We start from the raw sequence: 20,786 nt of genomic DNA, 5'->3' as shown, positions 1-20,786 counted from the left end.
AACAGATGTCTTTGGGGTTATGGCTAGGGACTGGGCAGGCGTCAGTCCAGTACTCATCTCTCTTGTTGACTTACAGGTTCAGATGCATCAACAGCACCTGTTGAAAGCAGCCCTAAGGTGGCCCTCCTACCCTCCCAAAAGCTTGCGCCACAACTTCTGGCACAGCTTTACATCCTCCCAGAAGTGTGTGGGGGACAGCCTGCCCCAGCACGCTTGGGTAGGTCAGCCTGGCACCAGGCGTGCTCCCACAGCCAGCTGACTGTATGGGTGCAAAGCCAGCCCGGCCAGAGCCCTGCCAGACCTTGCTTTTTCAGAGCAGCAAGGACAAGCTCTGCCTCAACTGCCTTGTCTCCCTTCCTGCTATCCCAATGACAAAAAGAGTCCTTCTCTGGGGAAAGGTGTGCATGCATGGAGGCGTTATGGAGCATACACATGGGGGTGAGGCAGTAGGCAATATTTCTCCATCTTCACTTCGCACTGAGGACACTCCCAGCTCACAGCAAGTTCTCCTTCCTGTGGTGACACTGCTTCTGTCTCCAGCAGTGTGGCAACGTTGGTTGTGCCCAGTTAGCAAAGTGTCTCAAGTGCTGTAAATCTGCACCCACTCAGACACACTCCCAGCCTGTGCCCAACACCCAGCTCAAAGGATTTGATCTTGCTTCAGGGCTCTTACTGCAGCTCAGTATATAAAAAAATTACAGTTGCGCCAGCTCCCCATGCCACGGCCCCAGCGATGGAGGCAATGGGTTCGACCAGGCCTTCTCCAAGCAGACACCAAGGTGCCTGGAGCCACAGCACAAGGACCTCCTCCTGTTTACTTCAGAGGACCAGGTGGGGTCAGGACTGTTGCTGGAAGTGCTCTCAGCCCCCATAATTTGGAAGGTGTTGGCTCAGAGCACACGAAAGCAAGCTCTGAAAGTCATTCTTCTCAACTCACATCCTTATTTGTTTTATAGCAAGATATAATCTGGGAAAGGACTTTGCTTTTATATGGGACAGAGCTCAACAGAGCAGGCATTCCTAGGGAGCAAACATTCTCTAAGGGCTCTGGGTTTGTTGCTGTTGTCGTGGATTATTACACTGGTACCTAAATGGCCGGACCCTGCCATGCTGGGCATGCAAACACACGGTAAGGGACAGCCTCCAATCCAACGCCTTTTATAGCTAGGTAAGAGGAGAAAGGAAATGTGTGGGGAAGGATGCACAAAGAGATTAAATGAGGTGCCCAAGTTCATGTGAGAAGAGTATGGCCATCAGGGTTATAAACCAAACCTATTTTGCCCTGCTATCTTACTTCTCCTACTGAAAATCTTATCACTGCTTGTGGGAGGAGGGTAATTTGGAAGACCCACCCCTCATTTAGTTATTTGTGATTGTTACACAAAAAAAATCGTGTAAATAACACGGGCAGCATGTTCTACATTTCAACATGCCATAAAATATATTCCACATTATTAATTTACCTCCTGGCTTTACAAGACTGTGATGATTAGTGACAGAGAAATATGTCAGAAAAATACAAAATGAGAAGAAAGAACAGATATAAACAGATATAAACAGATACACACCCTGCCCGATCCCATTTTGACTACACAATTAGGCTCCTGGTCCCAATTATGGCCCCACGCTGGGTGATGCAGGCACAGAATGGTTTTCCCTGTGTCCATATAATGGTGACTGCTGTATCTAGACTTTTTACAATGGGGCAGATTCTGAGTTTCCAAGATAAGAATGAGAACAAGCTTTCCTTCCCAGAGACATCTCCTGCCCGCCCTTGGATCTCCACATCTCTGTGGTTCCCTTGTGAGGCTTAAATGCCAGCTTTGCCAGGGGCTGCAGGCAGGAAAGAAGTGTCCTGGCTGAGCCCAGACCAACAGCCCAAGCACACCATACCACACCAAAGATGCTCAAGCTGTGTCTCACTGAGCATTAGGGCTCATGCACCTGAGTAACAAGAGGAGGAAACGAGCCAGGCAGGGCTGCTGAGACCAGCACGGCCCACCCCACAACGATTTTAAACAGTAGCTCATGAGCTTGGGAAATGTGGCCATTCCTGACACGGCAGATTCCTCCCAGCTGTCTCCAGAGCTGACAGCATCACTCAATTTGTGTGTTACAGGAGGTTTGGAGGATCTGGTCTCATTGCTCCAAGCCCTACCTCCACAACACAAGCATAATGGTCCTGGTTCACCCCAAGCACCTCTGCCCACAGTGCCCCACGCCTACGATGAAGCAAACTTCACTTACAGATCTGTGACTCTGGAGACCTCAGCACCTTCTTTGATTCCTGCCATATGGTTTTGCAGTCTTCCTGGAGTTTATAAAACCGCTCCTTTCTCCAAGAGCCTGACTTCACTTTTAGCAGCTGGCTGCCTTTCAGGAGGAACTTCAGATCCTTGTCATCTTTCAGGCCTGCGGAGAAACAGTAATGGTAATGTTGTAAGAGCCAACTCAAGAAATGACGCTCAGAGGGTCTTCCCTTCCACAGGACACTAATCACAGACAGACAGACCACTGCAGTGCAGCCAGGTCTGGGGAGGACAGCAGAGCAGAGAGATCCAGAAATCTGTCATGCCACAGTTTGTGCTCAAAAGAGAGGCTGGAGCCTTGTTCTTAGATTAAGTCCAAAGACTTTTACTGTAATTCTCAGGTGGTTTACAAACATAAAATATCTTCTTCCTAGAAAATACAGTCTAATGTTAGGATGCAAAAACTACAACAAAAGCAACAACATAGCAGTAAAAGCAAAGGAAAGAAAGCTGTACAACTTAAAACTGGAGCACTGTCAGAAACTATCAAGTGATTTCAAATCTATTCTGCAACAAATTTCCTTTGTGGAAACAGGAATACACAAAGATATCTCTCTTCCTTCTCTGGCAAGCAGTTTCCTCCTACCGACATGGGAATTTTTAATATCAGTGTCATGAAGCTTAGAACATACACAGATAAGTTTGGTGACACGCAGCATCACATCAATAAGGCAGCAATAAGGTAGCAACCATGCTCTGCTCATTGCCCAGCTAGTAGCTGAGAGGTCTTACCCTACTAGGCCACCACAATGCCAAGTAATAATAACCAGACCTTCTGGTTCCAAGAACTTCATATTTCACATCTTAGGCTAGATTCAGGAAGGCACTTAGACATCTAGAGAGGCAACAAGCATCTACTGAGGCTTTGAAAACATAGATTTGGCATTCTACGTGGTTTTGAATGTCTCAGCAGTGTATGACTTCCACATACCTAAATACCTTGGAGAATCTGTCCCTCAAAGCAACTATTAATTACAGATCTGGAGCATGTGGGCTGGGGAGGGTGAGAGCATGAAACATGAGAAACACATCCTGGGCTTTCTGTAATAGGCACCTTGCACCTCTCTGACATTGCGTGAAAGGCTGGTTCAAAGCTGGTGAGACAGCATTTAACTCTGTAATGCTGACCAAGCACATCCCAACACACTGGGATTTTTGCTAACCTTACCTTGACAATGCAGATAGCCACTTGGCCACTTGCAGCCACCTGACACCCACATCATGGGAGATTTCCCGATGCTCTGTAAATGTAATATGGGGACTCACGAAGCAGAAATCCAAGTTAACTGGTTTATGCAGTAACATCTATATTGCAGTGTGGCATTCCCTGTGACATTGGGTTTGTTCTTCTCTAGAACATATAGCTCCTTTGAATTTCTGCTTTTTGAACAGGGCAAGACAATAAAATACCAAGCATCACTTCAAGCCTGCTTGAAAAACAAAATCCATCATGAGATCCAAGTGGCCAAAACCCCAAACAATTCATACAGGAAACTGAAGTGCCAGGTGCTGCAGAGCACCAAGGTGGGTCATGGTGGCAGCAGCAAAAGCAGCACCATGTTTGTAACTGGGATACCTCAGCCTAAGGAGAGCATTTTAGGTTGCCAAAGAAAGCCTGAGATCTCCATCAGAGATAAATATCAGTGGTGTCCACTGTCTGCTCTGTGAGCCGCTCATGCCACTTTACTGATCCCAGGAGCATGCCTGGAGCTGAGCCTGGCTGAGGCACACAGAGTTGAAAGCACCACAGTGAGAGCTGAAGATCCTGAAGAGGTGGCTGTGGCTTCTCTCTTTCCTCTACATTCAATTTGCTATCTAATTAATTAAGTGTCTTCCCGTGCTACAGAATCCCCTGGGCCTCTCAGCTCCTGTCTGGTCTGGAGGTTCCCAAGAGGAGAACTTGAATGCTTCCTCCTCTGGAAACCTCAGAAAGAAACTCATGGAGAGAATTAAAAATCCATCTCCTGCAAAGCATGGAAGGGTGAAAGACTGACCCCAGCTGTGGGTTCTGGGACACCCTCCTGGGTTTGCTGAGGTTCAAGCATACCCAGGGGCTGACAAGAGGCCAGACCATCCAGAGGAAGGACAGACACCACAATAGCCCCACAGGTCCTTGGTCTCCTGAGTTACTGTGTTGAAGCTTCCTCTCCAAGGGAAAGGTCTTCCAAGCACAGAGGAGATACCACAGACTTCGGCCTCACTAACATTGCTGTGGTACCCCTCAAGATTCCTGGAGAGGCAACAAACTTCTTCCTTCTCTCTGTTCACGCAAAACATTTCTATTCTGGCTCCCAGCCTCTTTCCCTCTCTTTCTTCATATCCCAACCATGAGAGGCATTGTTACAGGACTAGGAGGAGGAGATGCCATCCTAGGGTGACATAAGGAGTAAAGCAAGAAAACCATCAATTCCTTTGGGTGCCTACATGCTAAGCGTGTAATGAGAAATCCCCATTAATTGTGGCATGTTCCGTTACACAGATACTCCATGCAGCATGTGTAACGTGTCATGCTACCTGGACATCCCAAAGAGCTGCAGCAATGTGATACAGACAAATCTGGGTGGGCACAGGCAGTGGTCAGGGCAGATTCCTCTCCTCCATACTTGATCCACACAAGCTGGAGCTCGGAGCCCTTCATCCTCCTCACCGGCACAGCCCAGTCACTGCATTAGCATGTGTCAAAACTCCCCTTTCTCCTCAGAGAATCCAACTACGGGTTGGGAGCAGCACTCCCACCCATCCTTGGCCACTGTGCCTGAGGACCAGGCCAGGTTAAATGACTCAGCAAAGGAGGCCACTGCACTTCGCAAGAGCAGGAGGGGAAGATGAAGAGGGATGGTGCATAGTGAAAGCATGGCAAAGATCAAAGATGGAGAGAAGCATGAGTCAGAGGGCAGCGAGAGAAGCCAGAGAGGGGATGGAGACCATCTTGCCTCTAGGAGATGGCGGGTTTGGTCAGGAAAGGGCAGGAAGGCTAATCATGGGTGTCTAACAGCTCCTCGTTCCTTTGATGTGGGAGGCCCTTCAGATAGCAGTCACCCAGAGCTGAGCTCTGCTGGTGGTGACCCCAAGTACTGACGGAACCACCAAACAGTGGGCCCACAGGAAGGAGGGGCACCCTATAACCGGGTGGCACAGCCTGTTCCATGCCTGCTCTGTGTCTGCCTAGCAGCAGTTCAAGCTCAGACAGCTAAACTGGCCAGGAAAGAGGGCCAGTGCTTTGGGCCCTGCCTCCTGCGCCCTGTCCAAGCACTGCCACAGACTCTTTAAATGACCTTGGATGAGTCACTTAGCTTCTCTATTCCTATCTACAAAGCATCAGCATTTTGTTAGGCCAGAGACGGAGCAGAAGACGCCCTGATCTGCTGATACAGGAACCACAAATGAACCCCTGACAGTGCCAGTGGGACATTACTCTCAGTTGGTCATTTGATCTGCTTTCCAGAAAAAACACCTTTTCCCAGCAGAAACCTCATTTCAGGTTTTATGCCTGAACCAGCTCCTGAGGATTTCTGCCTGACAACCCCATGGAGCTGAGGAGGTTTGAGGCCCAGAGCTCCGTCTCACAGCAATGGAAACTTGTATGAAAGAAACCAGAGTCATCACACACATACACCATTTAAAAATTAAAAAACACTCTGCAGCAGGACAAGTAGATTGGTTTCCAACTATATAACAACACTAGGCACGAGCAGCACAATCACCACACTGAAACAGATGTCCAAATCATAGAATCATAGAATCCTAGAATGGTTTGGGTTGGAAGGGACCTTAAAGATCATCTAGTTCCAATCCCCCTGCCACGGGCAGGGACACCTCCCACTAGACCAGGTTGCTCAAAGCCCCATCCAACCTGGCCTTGAACACTGCCAGGGAGGGGGCAGCCACAACTTCTCTGGGCAGCCTGGGCCAGTGTCTCACCACCCTCACAGGAAAGAATTTCTTCCTAATATCTAATCTAAATCTCCCCTCTTCCAGTTTAAAACGCTTCCCCCTCGTCCTGTCACTCCTTGCCCTTGTAAAAAGCCCCTCTCCCGCTTTCCTGTAGGCCCTCTTCAGATACTGGAAGGCTGCTATGAGGTCTCCCCAGAGCCTTCTCTTCATGAATCATGTTTCATGAAATTCTGCATGAAACATGTGGCAGGACTGTGTCTTGCTTAGCATCCTCTGGGAAATACCAAATACATACTTGGCATGCAAAATCGCAGAGTGTGTTTCAAGGGTCAGGCCCCCTCCTCACAAAATGTCATTCACACACTTTCTAAACAGAATATGTTTAGTGTGCAGTAAAGTTCAGAGTGCAAATCATGTTTGGCAAAGGTAGAAGCACCTCAAGCACGCACAGCACTGCAATAATCATGAAGTTAATATGCTGCACTAGGAAGCTTTAGATACTAAAACATCAAAAATGTTAACCTTTGTATTACCCATCTCAGGTTTACAGCAAGCAGGAAACACAATAAAACAATAGCTGTCACGGTAAAAGCCAGGCGCCGAGTTCACTGAGGAGATAGTTAGGAAGATGTCTATATAAGACAGAGATAATCCATATTTCTGCATTGCGCACTCACATATCTACTGCTCTGATATAAACACGTTAATTACAGCTGCTATAAAACAAGCCTCCTCCTGCCTGCTCTCCCTCTCCCACCTGATTAAGACCAGGTGTAACTCAGGTTTGCTGGTTTAAAGGACAGAAGGCCTTTCTGATAAAATCCAAAGAACTCGGGTGGGTAAATGGTGATTTTCCATTTCCACCTGCCCTCGTAGCCACGGAAACGAAGGGACTCGCATCCACTTGGGCTGTATCTCCAGAGAGCAGGAACCAGCAATGAGTTCACAGCCAGCCACAGAAGTTATGAAACTCCCTGGGTTTCCTCTTTCTTGTCATCTGGTGATTGCAGACCTCTGAGTGGTTCCTTGGGCTCTTATAGCAACTGGCAATACACCACTGAGAAGTCCTAAAATCAGGCAGGAAAAGGGCACTGCCTTCCCCAAACACCCTCAACCAGCGTCAGTTCAGAAAGCCCAGCAACAGATTTGGAAACCGACCCTTTGCCAAAGAGGTCCCACTTTCTTTGACGCCTCGAACGAAGCGGTTTACACATCTGGCAGGTAGTTACCGGCAAAGGAAAGGAAAAGAAATCTCAGGAGTTTAAAAATAACCACGGAGTTGCCTTTAGGGTGGAGCACTGCCTCGGCGCAGGGAAAAGAGGCAGAAATGAAGCGGCTGCCAGAGTGTAGAAGTGCTGAGAGTCTGGCCAACTCGTCCCTTACCCAGCCTGATGCCGTTCAACGCGGCCACTCGACGGCTCTGCTCCCGTAGGATGTTCTCCTGGGACACGCTGCGCTTGGGCTGCCTTCGGAAGCACTGCATGATCCAGCGTGGGGTCCAGGGAGAGGCGTTGGGAAGGATGGGGGGCCACGCCACCCCTGCGGGGATCCCTGCTCATCCAGGAGCCTCCGGCGTGCGCGGTGTCAAACGGGGCTCCGAGGAGGGAGCGGAGGCAGTGGGAGAGCAGAGGCAGAGGAAGGCAGGGGAGGGCAGAGTCCAGCTGGGGGTGGGACCATGGGAAGTCTCTCCTCCTGCTTTGCTCACCAGCACACACTGGATGCAAAATTACACCGAGGCAGCTGCCGGCAGCTGCCCAGGTAGAAGAAACAAGTTTTCCTACAGTCATGTGCTAGTGGGTTTTTAGGCATCGTTTCCAGGGGCTGGAGGAGTCCCAAAAATTGTTTGTGGCTCCTAATCAGTGCCCACGGCTTGTCAGCTCAGCCTGCCCACAAACGCCTGGATCACAGAGCCCGGCTCCACCCTTTCTCTTCTGTGCAGAGCTCCTCCGTGCTGTTCCCACTGACATGCAGTGAAGAGGAAGCTAAAAACACCTTTTAGCCAGGGCAGATGTAGCCCAAAAGCTTCTTGGAAACTGTGTTTTAATGCTCTTCTTTTTCCATTTAGAGAAGAGCATTTTCCTAAGGCTCTGGAGAGTGTCTTCTCTGCCACCAATTTCCTGTATGACTTGGGTGAGTCTCTTAGCCTGTGTTTCTGTATAGCTCTGGGTTTTTTCTTGTAATTCAATTTTATCCTGCAGTCTGGTACAGGAATAAGCCCCCATCAGTGGTTTAACAAGTCACTGCTTACACAGAATCAGAGAATAATTTGGGTTGGAATGGACCTTCGGAGCTCTCTAGTTCAACCACTCACTCAAAGTGGGGTCACCTTCAAAGGTAGATCAGGTTGCTCACAGCCTTGTTCAGGTGAGTTTTGGATATCTCTAAGGATGGAGACTCCACAGCCAATCTAGATCTCTGTTTAAGAGCTTAGATGTTCTTAGTGAGGAATTTGTTCATTATGATCATTATAAATTTCCTTTGCTGAAACTCATGACCATCGCCAATTGTCCTGGCAACGGCTGGGACAGAAATCCATCTCTTCCCTAGCCATGACCCCTTCTGCGGTGAAATACAGCAGCTATACTTATTAAGCTGTTCCATCCTAGGTGAGTTTACACACCTTGTTACAGACTAGGTTTTTTAGTCATTACCTTTGCTAGCTGCCGCCCTGCCAGGCAAGCCAAGGGTGAAGATACTTCAGGGAGATGGAGTCACACTGGGGTGAACATCCCTTACTGCAGAACCAGCATATGCCCAAGAAACCTGACAGCGAACCACATGTCACCGTTTCTACTGGAGACCTAATCGAAGGCTTTCCATCACCAGCCCCCCATTGCATTCAACACAGGTTTTAGAAACATATTCTTTCTTTCTGGTGTCTGGCAACCCAGCCATCTTCCCCTTCTTTCTCCACATTTTGAAGGGAACCCTACCAACACCCACAGATAAGCACAGAGGACTGGGTTATTTGACCAGCACAAGGACAGGACCACAGTCATTAATCTCTGCCATATGCCACATGTAAGAAACTCTCCGGGGACAAGGCAGAGCCATTGCATGGCCTTGAACAGCAAGACAACTAATAACACCTTATTTACACATAGCAACTACAAATCACAGAGAGCAAAGGAGAATAAAGGCATTTTCTGGATGGGACATTGCTGAATGCGTTAGCCAGGCAGTCAGCAGGTGTTTGAGGAAACACCTCCAGCCTTTTCTGAGCTCCCTGAATATATAGGGGCTGGATATCAGAGCCGTAATCTCTGTGGCACTCCCCTGGGAGCTGGGAGCTTTGCTTTTGCCCTGGCTAGGAGGTGGGCACCATGATGTAATGGCTAGATGATATTTATTAGCTAGCAGTCTCTGAGCACTTCCCGTATTTCACACTGTACTAGAGAGGATTGATCTAATTAAAGGAGTGGGGAAGAGAGTGGCCTCCCCTACTTGCCTTAGCAAAACAATTTGCTTCTGTGCACCAGCTCTCCTGTCCAGCAGCAGCCAGAGTCCTGGGGGGATTGATTTGGGAGCACACAGAGTCCCTCTGCTTAATTTTCTTGTTAATTCCTAATAAGCAGTGCCAGTGACAGCACTGCTTGGAGCTTTCCAGGCCTTCAGAGAACATTTTACTGTGCTTATCCCTGAAATTTGCACACACACAAAGCACAGAATTGGCATTCACTGAGTTTAGATACTTCCCCAGAACAGCAGTGTGTGAGTTTTGCTGTTGTGACAGCTTCAGAGATGTAAGGCAGGGAAAATCAGCTTGTTTTTACAATGAAGATGAGATCATCAGGCCAGAAATGCCCTGCTTTGGGAAACAACAGATCTGGATGTATTGTGGTCTTGAGGTCATTTAAAGACAATGTCACATCTCATAGATGAAGCCTGATGGCTAAGTGTGACACTGGGTTACAAGGCATTGCTTAATGATGTTACGTGACGCTGCGTCACGCTCTGGTGCTGGAGGAAGTGATTCCTTCAAATGGCTTAGGGACAAATTCTCCAACCCTTATTCACTGCAGGTAACACCTGACTGGGTCCGAAGCCTGCAAACACTCAAGCAAGCAATTTTGCCCATGTGACCAATCCCACTGAAATAGATGGCACTGGTCACATGAGTGAATTCATGTCCCCATGCCCAGGACCGGGGCTGTGCTAATCATCCTATCAATTCCAGTTGATTATTCATGGAGCAAATGGAAATCAATATGAATGAGGATGTCAGAATGTGGTCCCAAAGTCAGCAAAGCGCTTTAATATCCAGGAAACAGGCACTTGAGATAGAAAGGCTGTAGAGTCTGGTAGGAAATGGGCTATGTGAGAAAACTTATCTATGCACAGGCTGCTCCTCAGACAGTTTTCCAAAATGAATTAATCTCCATCACATGCTTATACAAAGGAAGAACTATTACCACTTCACAGAGGAAGAAGCAGGTTGGTTTTGAGCTCTTTGGGGCTGGACCTGTTCTCCCATCACCGCCACGTTTAAGCAACACCAAAAGTGATGCAGCCCTAACACTGATCATAGTGTCTTTACATCACACTGACACGAATGACATGACAGAAATCAGCTGCTGATTTGCCCAGATTTGTGATAATTTGGGACTGGAATGAAAATACCTGTGCTGGTGATGACCTCACCGCTTCCCCATTGCATCATGCACATGATGTAAACTACTCTATTATGACTAGTAATGCCTATGGCAGTTACATAGCACATAACACGTGTCATTTTAAGAGGAGATTTTCCCACTAAAGAGGCCAAAGGTTGTGCCTTGCTCTTTATTTTTTACCAAGAAGAAAAAATTAGGTCTATTTTACATGATGCCATTCTTTGAAGAAACACTGTAATTTCACCTTCCCTCCCAGGCTCCCTCACAGTGAAATTCAATAGAATTATTTTAATAAGAGGAATAGCACAATCAAAGTAACACTGTTCATTAATGAACAGCAATGTCTGTCCCTATGTATTCCTAATCCTTGGCAAGCATGAGACCATTCAATCCAGGTGAACTCAGAATCAATTAGAGTTTGGAAAAGCCCATCATGTGATGAGGATTTAGTTGGTTTCTCCAGTGCTTTTGCAAATCACTGATGTTACCTGTGAAGTGCCTCTGCAGAGGTCCCTTTTGTCATCTGCCATCACCCCGTGGTTATATCCAACCTGGCTTTTATATCAGCTCTCTAGCAGCCCTGCGCCTGGGATCAGTCTGGTCCCAGCAATGGCAAGCTGTCTTCCAGCTGAGTCCCTGCCAGAAGGACAGGACAGCAAGGCTCCTTCCACGTCTGCAGGGTCCCACCTGCCCTGCCTTTCCCTCTGGAGTCCTTTCTTCACTTCATTCATGCCCTCTCACATCCCACCCATAGAAACCTCACTCTTTCCTTGCTACCTCCAGGACACCACTCGCTGCTCTCAGCTTTATTCTCCCCAGTCACACTTCACATCCTCCGAGGACCAGGCCTTGCTGTTGGCACAGCAGAGCTTGAGAACAGCCAGTTTCTCACCACCAACAAAAAATGCCAATGGCTCCTCTCCAGCAGCGCTCTCCTTCTTGCTCCCTCTGGGGGTGTGGAGACCAGGGAGTGGGTACTGAGACCATAAGCATCGTTGCATCTCTGGCCAAAGATGCTGCTGCTTGTTGACAGTGGGAGCATCTCCAGTGCATGTGGTATGTACCAAGTTCCACCTTGTGGTGACACTGAGAATGGGCTTCTCCACAAAGGCCGTGGCAGCATCAGCAAATCTCCTCTTCCTTACACTGGCTTTTATTGCCCACTCTACTTCCCTTCCAGGGTGCTTGAGAGGTCCTGCTGAGCTGGGGCAGGGTGACCTTGAAGTTTCATATAGGAGGAGTTCTCCGCAAGTATCATCTTGTGGCTGTCCTTCAAACCACTGCCTAAAACCTTCCTCCACTGGCATGCTGGCAAGAAGCTCTGTGGTGGGCAGGTTTCTGGTGCACTGAGATCAGCGCTGTCACCCTGCCCAATATTTCTCAGCCCCACTTTCTCTCTGTATCCTTTGGCTGTCTCGCCTTGTCTGCAAGGTCTCTGAGAGGACAACGGTCCCTTCTCCAGCTCTGCTCTGATCACGCCACGCATCCCAGCCATCTTTCCTCAAAACAGGCTGGCTGTATCCAGACTGCCTAATGGGAAGGATTGCAGGCCCATGCCATCACCCAGATTATGCTACGTGCTAGCTTGCTGTGGATCAAAACCATGTTGGGGAATGTGCTGGCAGTTAAACGGTGCAGAGCCCTGGCCCTGGTTTGTACAGATGAAGCCAGGCTGCCTGCCCAGACGTTTCACAGACAATTCAAGTTGTGACCTTTAGTTGTGAAAATCTTCATAAATCTTTCTGCCAGTCTGGGTCACTCAAAGGGAGCTTGGATCCATGCATGGCACTGGCTCTGACACATCAAAAGCTACTGCTCTGCGCTCTTGATGAAATCCAGGTAAAACATCTCACTAAAGTTCATGGCGCCCAGGAACTCAAAACCAGACTGAAGTTTTGGTTCGGTCCTTCCACTGGTCCCTCCATCACAGCGCATGTAGAGGTTTGGCTGCAGAGTGAGAGGCACTGAAACAAACACTGGCTTGCAGTAAATTACAGTTTTTCCAGTGGCTGGTGTGAAAAGAGCAGGAAGAAAATAATTGAAAAGAAGGATATCAACTTGATGGATAGGACTAGCACCAACAGCCAGGAGCACTCATGCAGCTTAGTTACCTAACTCCTAAGTTATGTTTCTGGGCACATGCTGATGAAGATGTTCTTGTCATAAAACCAAAGTCAATTGTAGGTAGGTCTCAGCTGCATTTTTTTAGGGCCACTTAACAGCTTTTCTCAACATGTTCTTCAGGAGCTGCAATTTCTTCCACAGATGAAATGCAGGTCACTCTCACCATTCTGTAGCAGGGCAAAATTTGTGCAATAATTAAATTGCACAATTGAATTATGCATAACTAGGGCAAAAATCCTTTTTTTCCCCCTAAGTGATATATCTGGAATTTCAGCACTCTGTAGCTTTAGCCAAAAACAGCCAACAAGACTTGTGTGGTATCTCAACACATGGCTTTAAAAGGTACCTAAGTGAGCGGCAGCCCAAGGTGTGAGAATTTCCTCATGCACATTGTCTAAACTGGCTCATTTAAGGTGTGGAAGTATCTTGGTTCAGAAGAAACCATGGCAAAACTTCTCTACCTGCATAAAGAAAAAAAGAAACCTCCATGTTTGACCAAGGTCTGCAGCCTTCCATTCTGGTGGACTTGACTGAGTAAGGACTGAGACTCTCCACCCATGGTAAGGATGTAGGAGACACATAGGCTGGGGCTTAGTCTCACAGTATTTAGATATTTACAGTGCACTGAACAAGGGGCCAGGAGAAGACAGGGTACAATTCACCTGTCTAGATCCCTATAAGCCTAAAATTTGTTGCAGACATCTACATTTAGCCAGCTGGATCCCACTCTGGATGATCAAATCACCAAGTATTTGTCTGCAGCTTCCCTTCATAAATACCTATTGATATATTCCAACCTCCCTGTAAGGGAAGCTATACTTTGCTCCCAAATCATCGACACCTTTGGCTCCCAGAGCTGCCTATCCAGTCAGCTGAGTTTCCAGATCTTGCACAAACCATCTCTTCCCCAAACACCTCTCCCTCTTGCTTTTTTCCCTGTAGCTGGCTGTATCCTTTTATCTCTGCTACCTGCAGCAGTTTTCCAAGCGACTGCATTTCCTTCTTCCTCCTCTTTCATTTCCTCATTAAAATCTATTTTTCCCCAAGCATTTTCTTGCCCCGACTCATCTGCTTTTGGGCCTGATGTTGGGGCTTTGCACACTGGCAACAATTTCGAAACCAACTGCAGGCTTTAGTTTCCTTAAAAGACATAGTTCAGATTGGAAATCGAGCAGGTTTTTTGTCAAAACAAAAAAAGACCCGAAATGAATTTTACTTGTCCTGCCTGAAAAAGAGACAAGTTGCATGTTTAATACACTGAGAAGTGTCACTATTGCAAATTCTCCTGCACTACTAGAAACACTATGGCTCAAAAAACTCCCACGTAACACATCAGGCACAATCTGCCTCAAACGAGGTGCGCTAGGAGAATTTTGTTTGTAGGAAAGGAGATCAAAGTCACCAGCTGCTTCAGAGCAGATCCCAGCTGATCCCAAGTGGCATTATCTCTACCCACGGAGGCTGAAGCCCGGAAGGAGCCTCCTCAGTGCTCCCAGCTAAGAAGGGCAGGTGGAGATGATTCATTTGGAAATGTAAATCTAAAAGTTAATCCTCAGGACTAGCTGACAGAAGAAACACGGAAATGGCCTGTTTTGTAGGATTTTACTTACCCTTCCCTGCTGATTCTCACCCTGGGCTGCGGCAGAGGGCATTCCCATAACGGGGTTGTGGCACTCCCTGCACAATGTACACAGTGTCTTGGATGAAAAAGTCAGTGTATAATAAGGCATAGTACAAATTAGCTACTCTATAATCTGTGTGAGCACAAGCCTCCCAGTTCAGAAACAAAACAACTTCATGAGGCAAGAGAAAGATTATTAATAGCCCACAGAGTCTAGCAGATTCATTGCATGCTAAATGTAGAAGACTCTCTATAAAATAAGCAACAAGAAGCCCATCCAGCTGAATTAAACTCATTCAAAAGGCACAGACCACTAAATCACAGCAGCTACTCTGGCTCTGCGGACAAGGGAGCACACTCACTTTTCTTCCCAGTACTCAGATCTCCATCTAAATGCAGAGCAAACAAAACTATACAAACTTTTCAGAAACTCTCATCTACAGTAATACCTCCTTCTGTTACCGTAAGATATCTCAGGTGTCTCCTGCTAACTGTCAGATATTTAACTGAGACTCAACTATGTGCCTGTGGTTAATTCTGACATAGTAAATACAGCTGCTGTTGTATCTATGTTGGGGAAAAAAAAAAAAAGAGAGAAACTGAAAGAAAGAAATTGAGTTTCAACACACAGCCATAGCCAAAACATACCTGCAAACCACAGCATCTGAGAAATTTCTGACAAACTACATAGCCCAAGTCTGATCCTGCTAACAAACCAACATGTGAGCAACTTTTCTTGTCTAAGTAGTCTGGCATTCCGAGTGACTTTGGCACTTGTGTTTGTTATGTGTCAAGGAATTTCAGTAAATATTTTTTTAAAAGCTTGGCTCATTCAACACTTAAGTATTTTTCTGCTTGAGACAAGAAAATAGATGAACAGCCACTGAATTCTTCGTGGTTCCTAACCCCAGAAGACTAAATAATATTCACTGAAAAATGACCCACAGGCCAGAATAGGAAATATTTTAATAGTTCCAGATGTATTTCTTAGCTTTCTTTCCCCAGTGGTTGTATAATGAATGAGATACCTACAAAAAGTATAACATTAACCCCTGTTTCACCTTCCTGTCAGATTTCTAGCATCTGGGAAAATCAGAGGGAAGATTTCTTGAGCCTGGGGGAATCTTTTCACATTTCTCCTGGTAATGCTAAACTGATTATGTTTACAGTCAATCACTTATTGATCTATTAGTTTATTTTTGTTTATAGCTCACCTATAGTAAGAAAGCACCTATCTCATGAAATAAAAATAAGCACTGTAGACTTTTCCTAGTTCTGTGGGATCACAATACCCCATTTCAATCTGTAGCTGTCACAGCCCTGAGTTTTTTCTGCTCATCAGAGTAAGCAAAATACAACGAAGAGGTAATAAAGCAATATATTAAAGTCAGACAAGGGAATAAGGGATATTTCATTACCCTGTCTATCAAACAAGCCTCCCAGTCTTGGTACCAATTGAATCTTCTTAAATCTCACTTGCTGGAAGGACAAAGGGGACCTCTACTTTTTTTAGAAACATTACTTATTTTATACTTAACATTTATAGAGTCTTAGGGGCAGACACTGAGCCGAGGTGATTTATCCTGGCTCTGCTGTCTTCACTAGAGCCCACAGAGTTTACTCAGTTGAGCATCCGTCCCACTCTCAGTTTCACCATAAAGGGGAGGAGATTTGGATCAACTTTTCTGGACTTGCAGACACTTACCCAGCCAAGACACCCTTGTTACCAACACAGCTAACCCTATTAACAAAGAACAATCTGTCATCTCTCTCTGTAACACCCATTAAATGCTGCATTACTTCCAAATGAGAGAATGGGGAGGCAAAGGAGGAGAGAGAAGAGGAGAAAAATAAAGCTTTTGAACAAGATAAGAGAACTGAAATGCAAGGATGTTTCTGCAGACTTACTGTTGCAAGCGAGGAAAGTGCCATTCGATTCCATTGCTGCAAAACAAGCCGATGTGCAGCAGCAGAAAGGGCTCCGGGAAACAGCTGTGCCCAGATGTTAGCGCTGGCCTGGGGTGGAAGCCAGACCCGTGAGACTCCCCTTGCTCTCTGCTCCAGTAATCCCTAACGTCAGCTCCCTCCGGAGAGGCCTGCTCCTTCCCCTTGGCTGGAAATGCCTCTTCGCTATGACTCCTCATTTATTTCTCTCCGGCATCTGCACGCCACCGCCTGCCCAGCGCATCGACTGAGGCCAAGCGCTGGAGCCCCAGCGCCGCGCTGGCCCTGGCTCCTCCCCGCTCAAATCTGGCGTCTTCGCCGCTGGCCCAGCCTCCTGCTTGTGCTACCACCGCAGCTTCACAACGGTGCCTCTTTTCCTGTTGCTGGCACAACATTTTCACGCTCCATTTCTTTCCGGCAAGGCTTCCAGAAGACACTGGGTGCTGCAAATCCGTTCTCCCTGGTCCCCAAATCAAGGAGAGGGTCTTAAACAGATGCCAGTGATCAGAGTCTAGGTCTAAAGGGCTTTTAGACACAGGTAGGGGCATATTTCTTTTCACAGGGGAAGAAAAAAAAAAAACAGGTCAGAAATTGCCAATGTAGAAATAGAAGCTGTAACCACAAACGCTGGCAGAGGTATGAGCTTAAAGCAAAAGAAAAGTCACAAGCTTTGTATTTGAGACAGCAAGAGAGAGCAGAGAATACTGCACTGTCCTGAGGCTTTTACTGAGGGGAACCGATTTCTTCCACTCCATCCCCTACTCTTGAATTAGATCTTTTTTAAGGGCAGAAAGATGATGCTGGCAAACTGGGAGGGGGAAGGAAAGGGAATCCAGTGCGGGAAAATAAAGTTTCCCTCTACTTAAATGTTTGGAGGAGGTTTTCAGTTATTGTTTTGCTGTTGTTTATTTCTGGTTTTGGTTATTTAGGTTACCTTGATGCAAACAATTGATGAATTGTTGGCAGGTTCAAAGCCCTCACTCCTCAGCAGCTGTAAACCTGGCAGCTCCACCAACAGAGGGGAAAAGTCTCTCTCTGATGGCAACAGATCTGGGAGACACATGGTGAAAAATACTTTGGGACTAGGACTGTTTGTCCCTCCCTACCAGGAACTGGGCTGCTCCTTTGAGAACACAGACGAGTCGGACAGGGGCAAACTGTTTAGCAGCAAGGCTGGCTGCTAGCAGGTAGAACAGCAGCTGAAGGCACCCAAGAGATTCCTCGTACAGCCTTAAAAGCCTGAAGGCAGAGGGATTTCTGGAGGACACCACCAAAACCCATCACCCTTTCAGCTGATGGGGAAGAGAACTGCAGGGAGTGTACAGGAGGGTGGTGGATGAGTCAGCCAAACTGGAAACTCTGGTAAAGCTGAGGTGATGAGGACATTATGGTTTTCACAAGGGAGGAAAAGTAGAGAAGGGCAGTTTGAAAGCGGTGATGGGAAATAGCGTTATAGTAACAACTCCTTTGCTCTTCTCTATGTTACACACCCCATTGCATCCTCACGCTGCCCAACACAAGCCCCTCACTTAGAGACGTACTGGCCAGTATTCCTATGCTCTCTGTGGCAAAGCAGGGAGATGTAAGAGAGCTATGTTAGTCCCAGAAACCATGAAGACCATATTCTGGATAGAACCCCTCCACAGCAGTGCAGGGCACAATGGCACCAAGACACGCCCATCACTCCCCTGCACCGCAGTGACCACCACTGTGATTGCACTGACTGCCTCAGGCAGGACAGAGCACCATCAAGAGAGCAAGACTGAGTTTCTCTGCCATCATCCCTTGAGATTAGAAGATAATTGCCTGCATTTACCCCTTCATGACAACCCGCTGTATCTTCTTGTGCTTCCTCCTTGCCATGCTGCATTCTCCATGATGACAGCAAGTAGTAGCAGAAATGGTGCCTGTCGGGAGGATTCACAAAACCTTGCCCAGCTTTTCACTTTTCCCTGTTACACTCACTCTTCCTGCTTCTATACACGTCCAGAAGCATCACCATTTTGGCTGTTTTGAGCACTTTGGCACCTTTCTGCCACCCTAAGCTAAGTCGTCCCTATTCCTAAATCCTTGATGGGCTTGACATTGTACATGTGCTCAGAGCAAGGCACTTGCAGACAGCCTTGCACTCCTTGTATTCATCAGAAAGTACAGAAGAGCCCCTGATATCCTGCAGCAAACACACAGAAGCCAAGATCGCACAGCACGGGTCTCATCAGAGCCTTGTTTCAGAAGGCAACAGTCCTTCTAGCTATGTTTCTGTATGCATACCATATGCACTGGAATTCCCTTTCCTTTGCATTGCTGGAAACCAAGATATGTCGAGAATAACAATGAAACCAAAGTGACATGAGGAGCTACCAGGCTTCTGGGAGCTGCAGAAATCCTACTGACAAGCAATATTCTAAGAATAATATAGCACTTCAAGAACGCATGAATCGAGTCTCAGATCCCCATTTTGGATCACTGCACTTACTGTATTCCTTCCTGGTTTGGATTTTGGCAGATCCAGAAGGCACAGGGTGCGAAGGGGGTTTGCCCTCTGCCTAGTTAAACCAGCATCACAGCTGAGTGGCAAGTCTAAAACTGGTGACAGACCCGCAAAAAGTCAGTGTTCATCTGAAAGCCCTAAGAGAGCACTTCATTTTATAACAAAATGTGTAGCTAAGATAGGTTGCAGCCAACCGTTGCTGTATCTTTGCTTATTTTTTAAAAGCTGACTGAATTTCTGACTGCTTCTTTCCTGTTCCAAATACAGCTCCTAAGCTCTATTCACCAACTTGCTCACAACCAGTTTTGTGGCTCTTGATCTTGATTTGAAGGGGAGAGTTTAGTATGATTGAAATTAAACAGCACTCCTTTGTGCACGTTGTCTCTACTCACAGCAGCAATACTGTTGCTAAGGGTCAAAGTTAAACATATACAGTTTATTCTGAGGAGATCAGTCCCGGCATCTGTAAAGCAGCATTTCGATGCCTTTTTTAGGCACTGCAGAATTGTCTTATCCGCCTTAAAAATTAACTTTTATAATGAGATAACAACAGGACTGTAAAATCTTTTCTTTTATTGCAAGGTAACTGAACGAGGTGATTGCATACTCTCTGCCCATGCTGACTTAACTCTATTTATTCCTTGATAAAATTGCCTCCTCAAGGATTTTACACCAGGCGAGTTAACATGCACTGATTGTTTCGCAGGAGGAACACACCTTTTTTAGCACTGAAGACAAAACCTAACAGAAAAACCTGCTTTCCTGAATTCCACAAATACATTATAGACTGCAAGGGGGGATGGATTTATTCCCTCTGGACTCCTGTGTGCACCACCCACAAGCAGTGACCTCACCACTGAGCCCAGCTTGGTGTCTCTCAGCTTTCCCCACGCTGCAGGTTATTACATTTAATGGCTCCCCGTTGTCATGGATTTTAATCCCCAAATCATCCTGCTGGGCTGAAGAGGAATGTGAAGAATTCCCTGTGGCATCTCAGCCATGAGCCTCTCCACCTTTCCAGTGCTCTGGATCCTGGCTGCCCACAGCAGTACCTGGACCTAAGCTTCTCCTCACTACCTTCCCAAAAGGAAGAAAAGGTTGGGATGAAAAAGTAGAATACCAATAAAAATTAAAATGATAGGAGAAGGGCATGTAACTCACGGAGAGGAGCAGGCAGTTGTTGTGGGCCTCTTGGCCTCAATGCACAGGGTTTGTTCTCCTTGTTTGCATGGGTAGGAGCTATAGGGTGGGATCCATATGCAGCATAATGCATTAAAGGACATATTTAGAAATGCCAGTGCAGGAGAGAGAGGATAGGAGAGGACCCAAAGTCTACATTGCAAAATTTTCTCAGATGTGGAAAGAAACCTAGACATGGCAATGACTCAAGAAATAAGGGACCTGTTATTTTCTGTTCCTTTCTCCTCAGTCTTTCTCCTCCAAGGGAAATTCTCCCTTGAGGCTCTGGCAGCCTGGAGGGAGGGAAAGCACAGCTCCTCCATCCTGCTGCCAGCTCTGCCCTCCCCTTGGCCGCAGGAGAGAGCTCTCAGGGCTGGAGGAGGGAGCAGGACTCCCCATTTCTCAGTCGCACCAGACAGGGGTGCAGGAAGGATGCATTTCTTGAGCAGGAATCTCTGAACAGCAAGAGGCCAGAGGTGCTGTGAGAAACTCCCTGGGGCTTCTCTTTGGACTATGTGCATACGGATTTGCTGCACAAACATGCAGGTGGCAGCAGGAGCTAAGGAGCTGCTGCTCCCAAGTTGCTCTCAGGGTGGGGAAATGAAGAGAGG

The 20,786-nt window shown here is 47.0% G+C and overlaps 1 protein-coding gene across 2 annotated transcripts in view; it reads right to left on the bottom strand.

Moving 5' to 3' along the window:
• Positions 1-16,734, bottom strand: part of PLCD1 (phospholipase C delta 1) — a 56,304-nt gene extending 39,570 nt beyond the window's left edge. The window contains exons 1-2 of one of the 2 annotated variants that reach the window (XM_068405202.1): positions 16,470-16,734; positions 2,248-2,412 (exon numbers count right to left, since the gene is read on the bottom strand). In XM_068405202.1, coding sequence (XP_068261303.1) covers positions 2,248-2,412; positions 16,470-16,503 — 199 coding nt within the window. In that variant the 5' untranslated portion in view covers positions 16,504-16,734. Of the gene's footprint in view, positions 1-2,247; positions 2,413-7,586; positions 7,805-16,469 lie in introns of those variants that run through there. The other variant, XM_068405201.1, reaches the window with a different exon arrangement.
• Between the last annotated feature and the right edge of the window lie 4,052 nt (positions 16,735-20,786).

The sequence above is a fragment of the Nyctibius grandis genome, chromosome 7 (genome assembly GCF_013368605.1).
Source record: "Nyctibius grandis isolate bNycGra1 chromosome 7, bNycGra1.pri, whole genome shotgun sequence".
Taxonomy (NCBI): domain Eukaryota; kingdom Metazoa; phylum Chordata; class Aves; order Nyctibiiformes; family Nyctibiidae; genus Nyctibius; species Nyctibius grandis.
The sequence above is the reverse complement of the archived record's forward strand: the minus strand, read 5'-3'. Positions and strand labels throughout refer to the sequence as shown.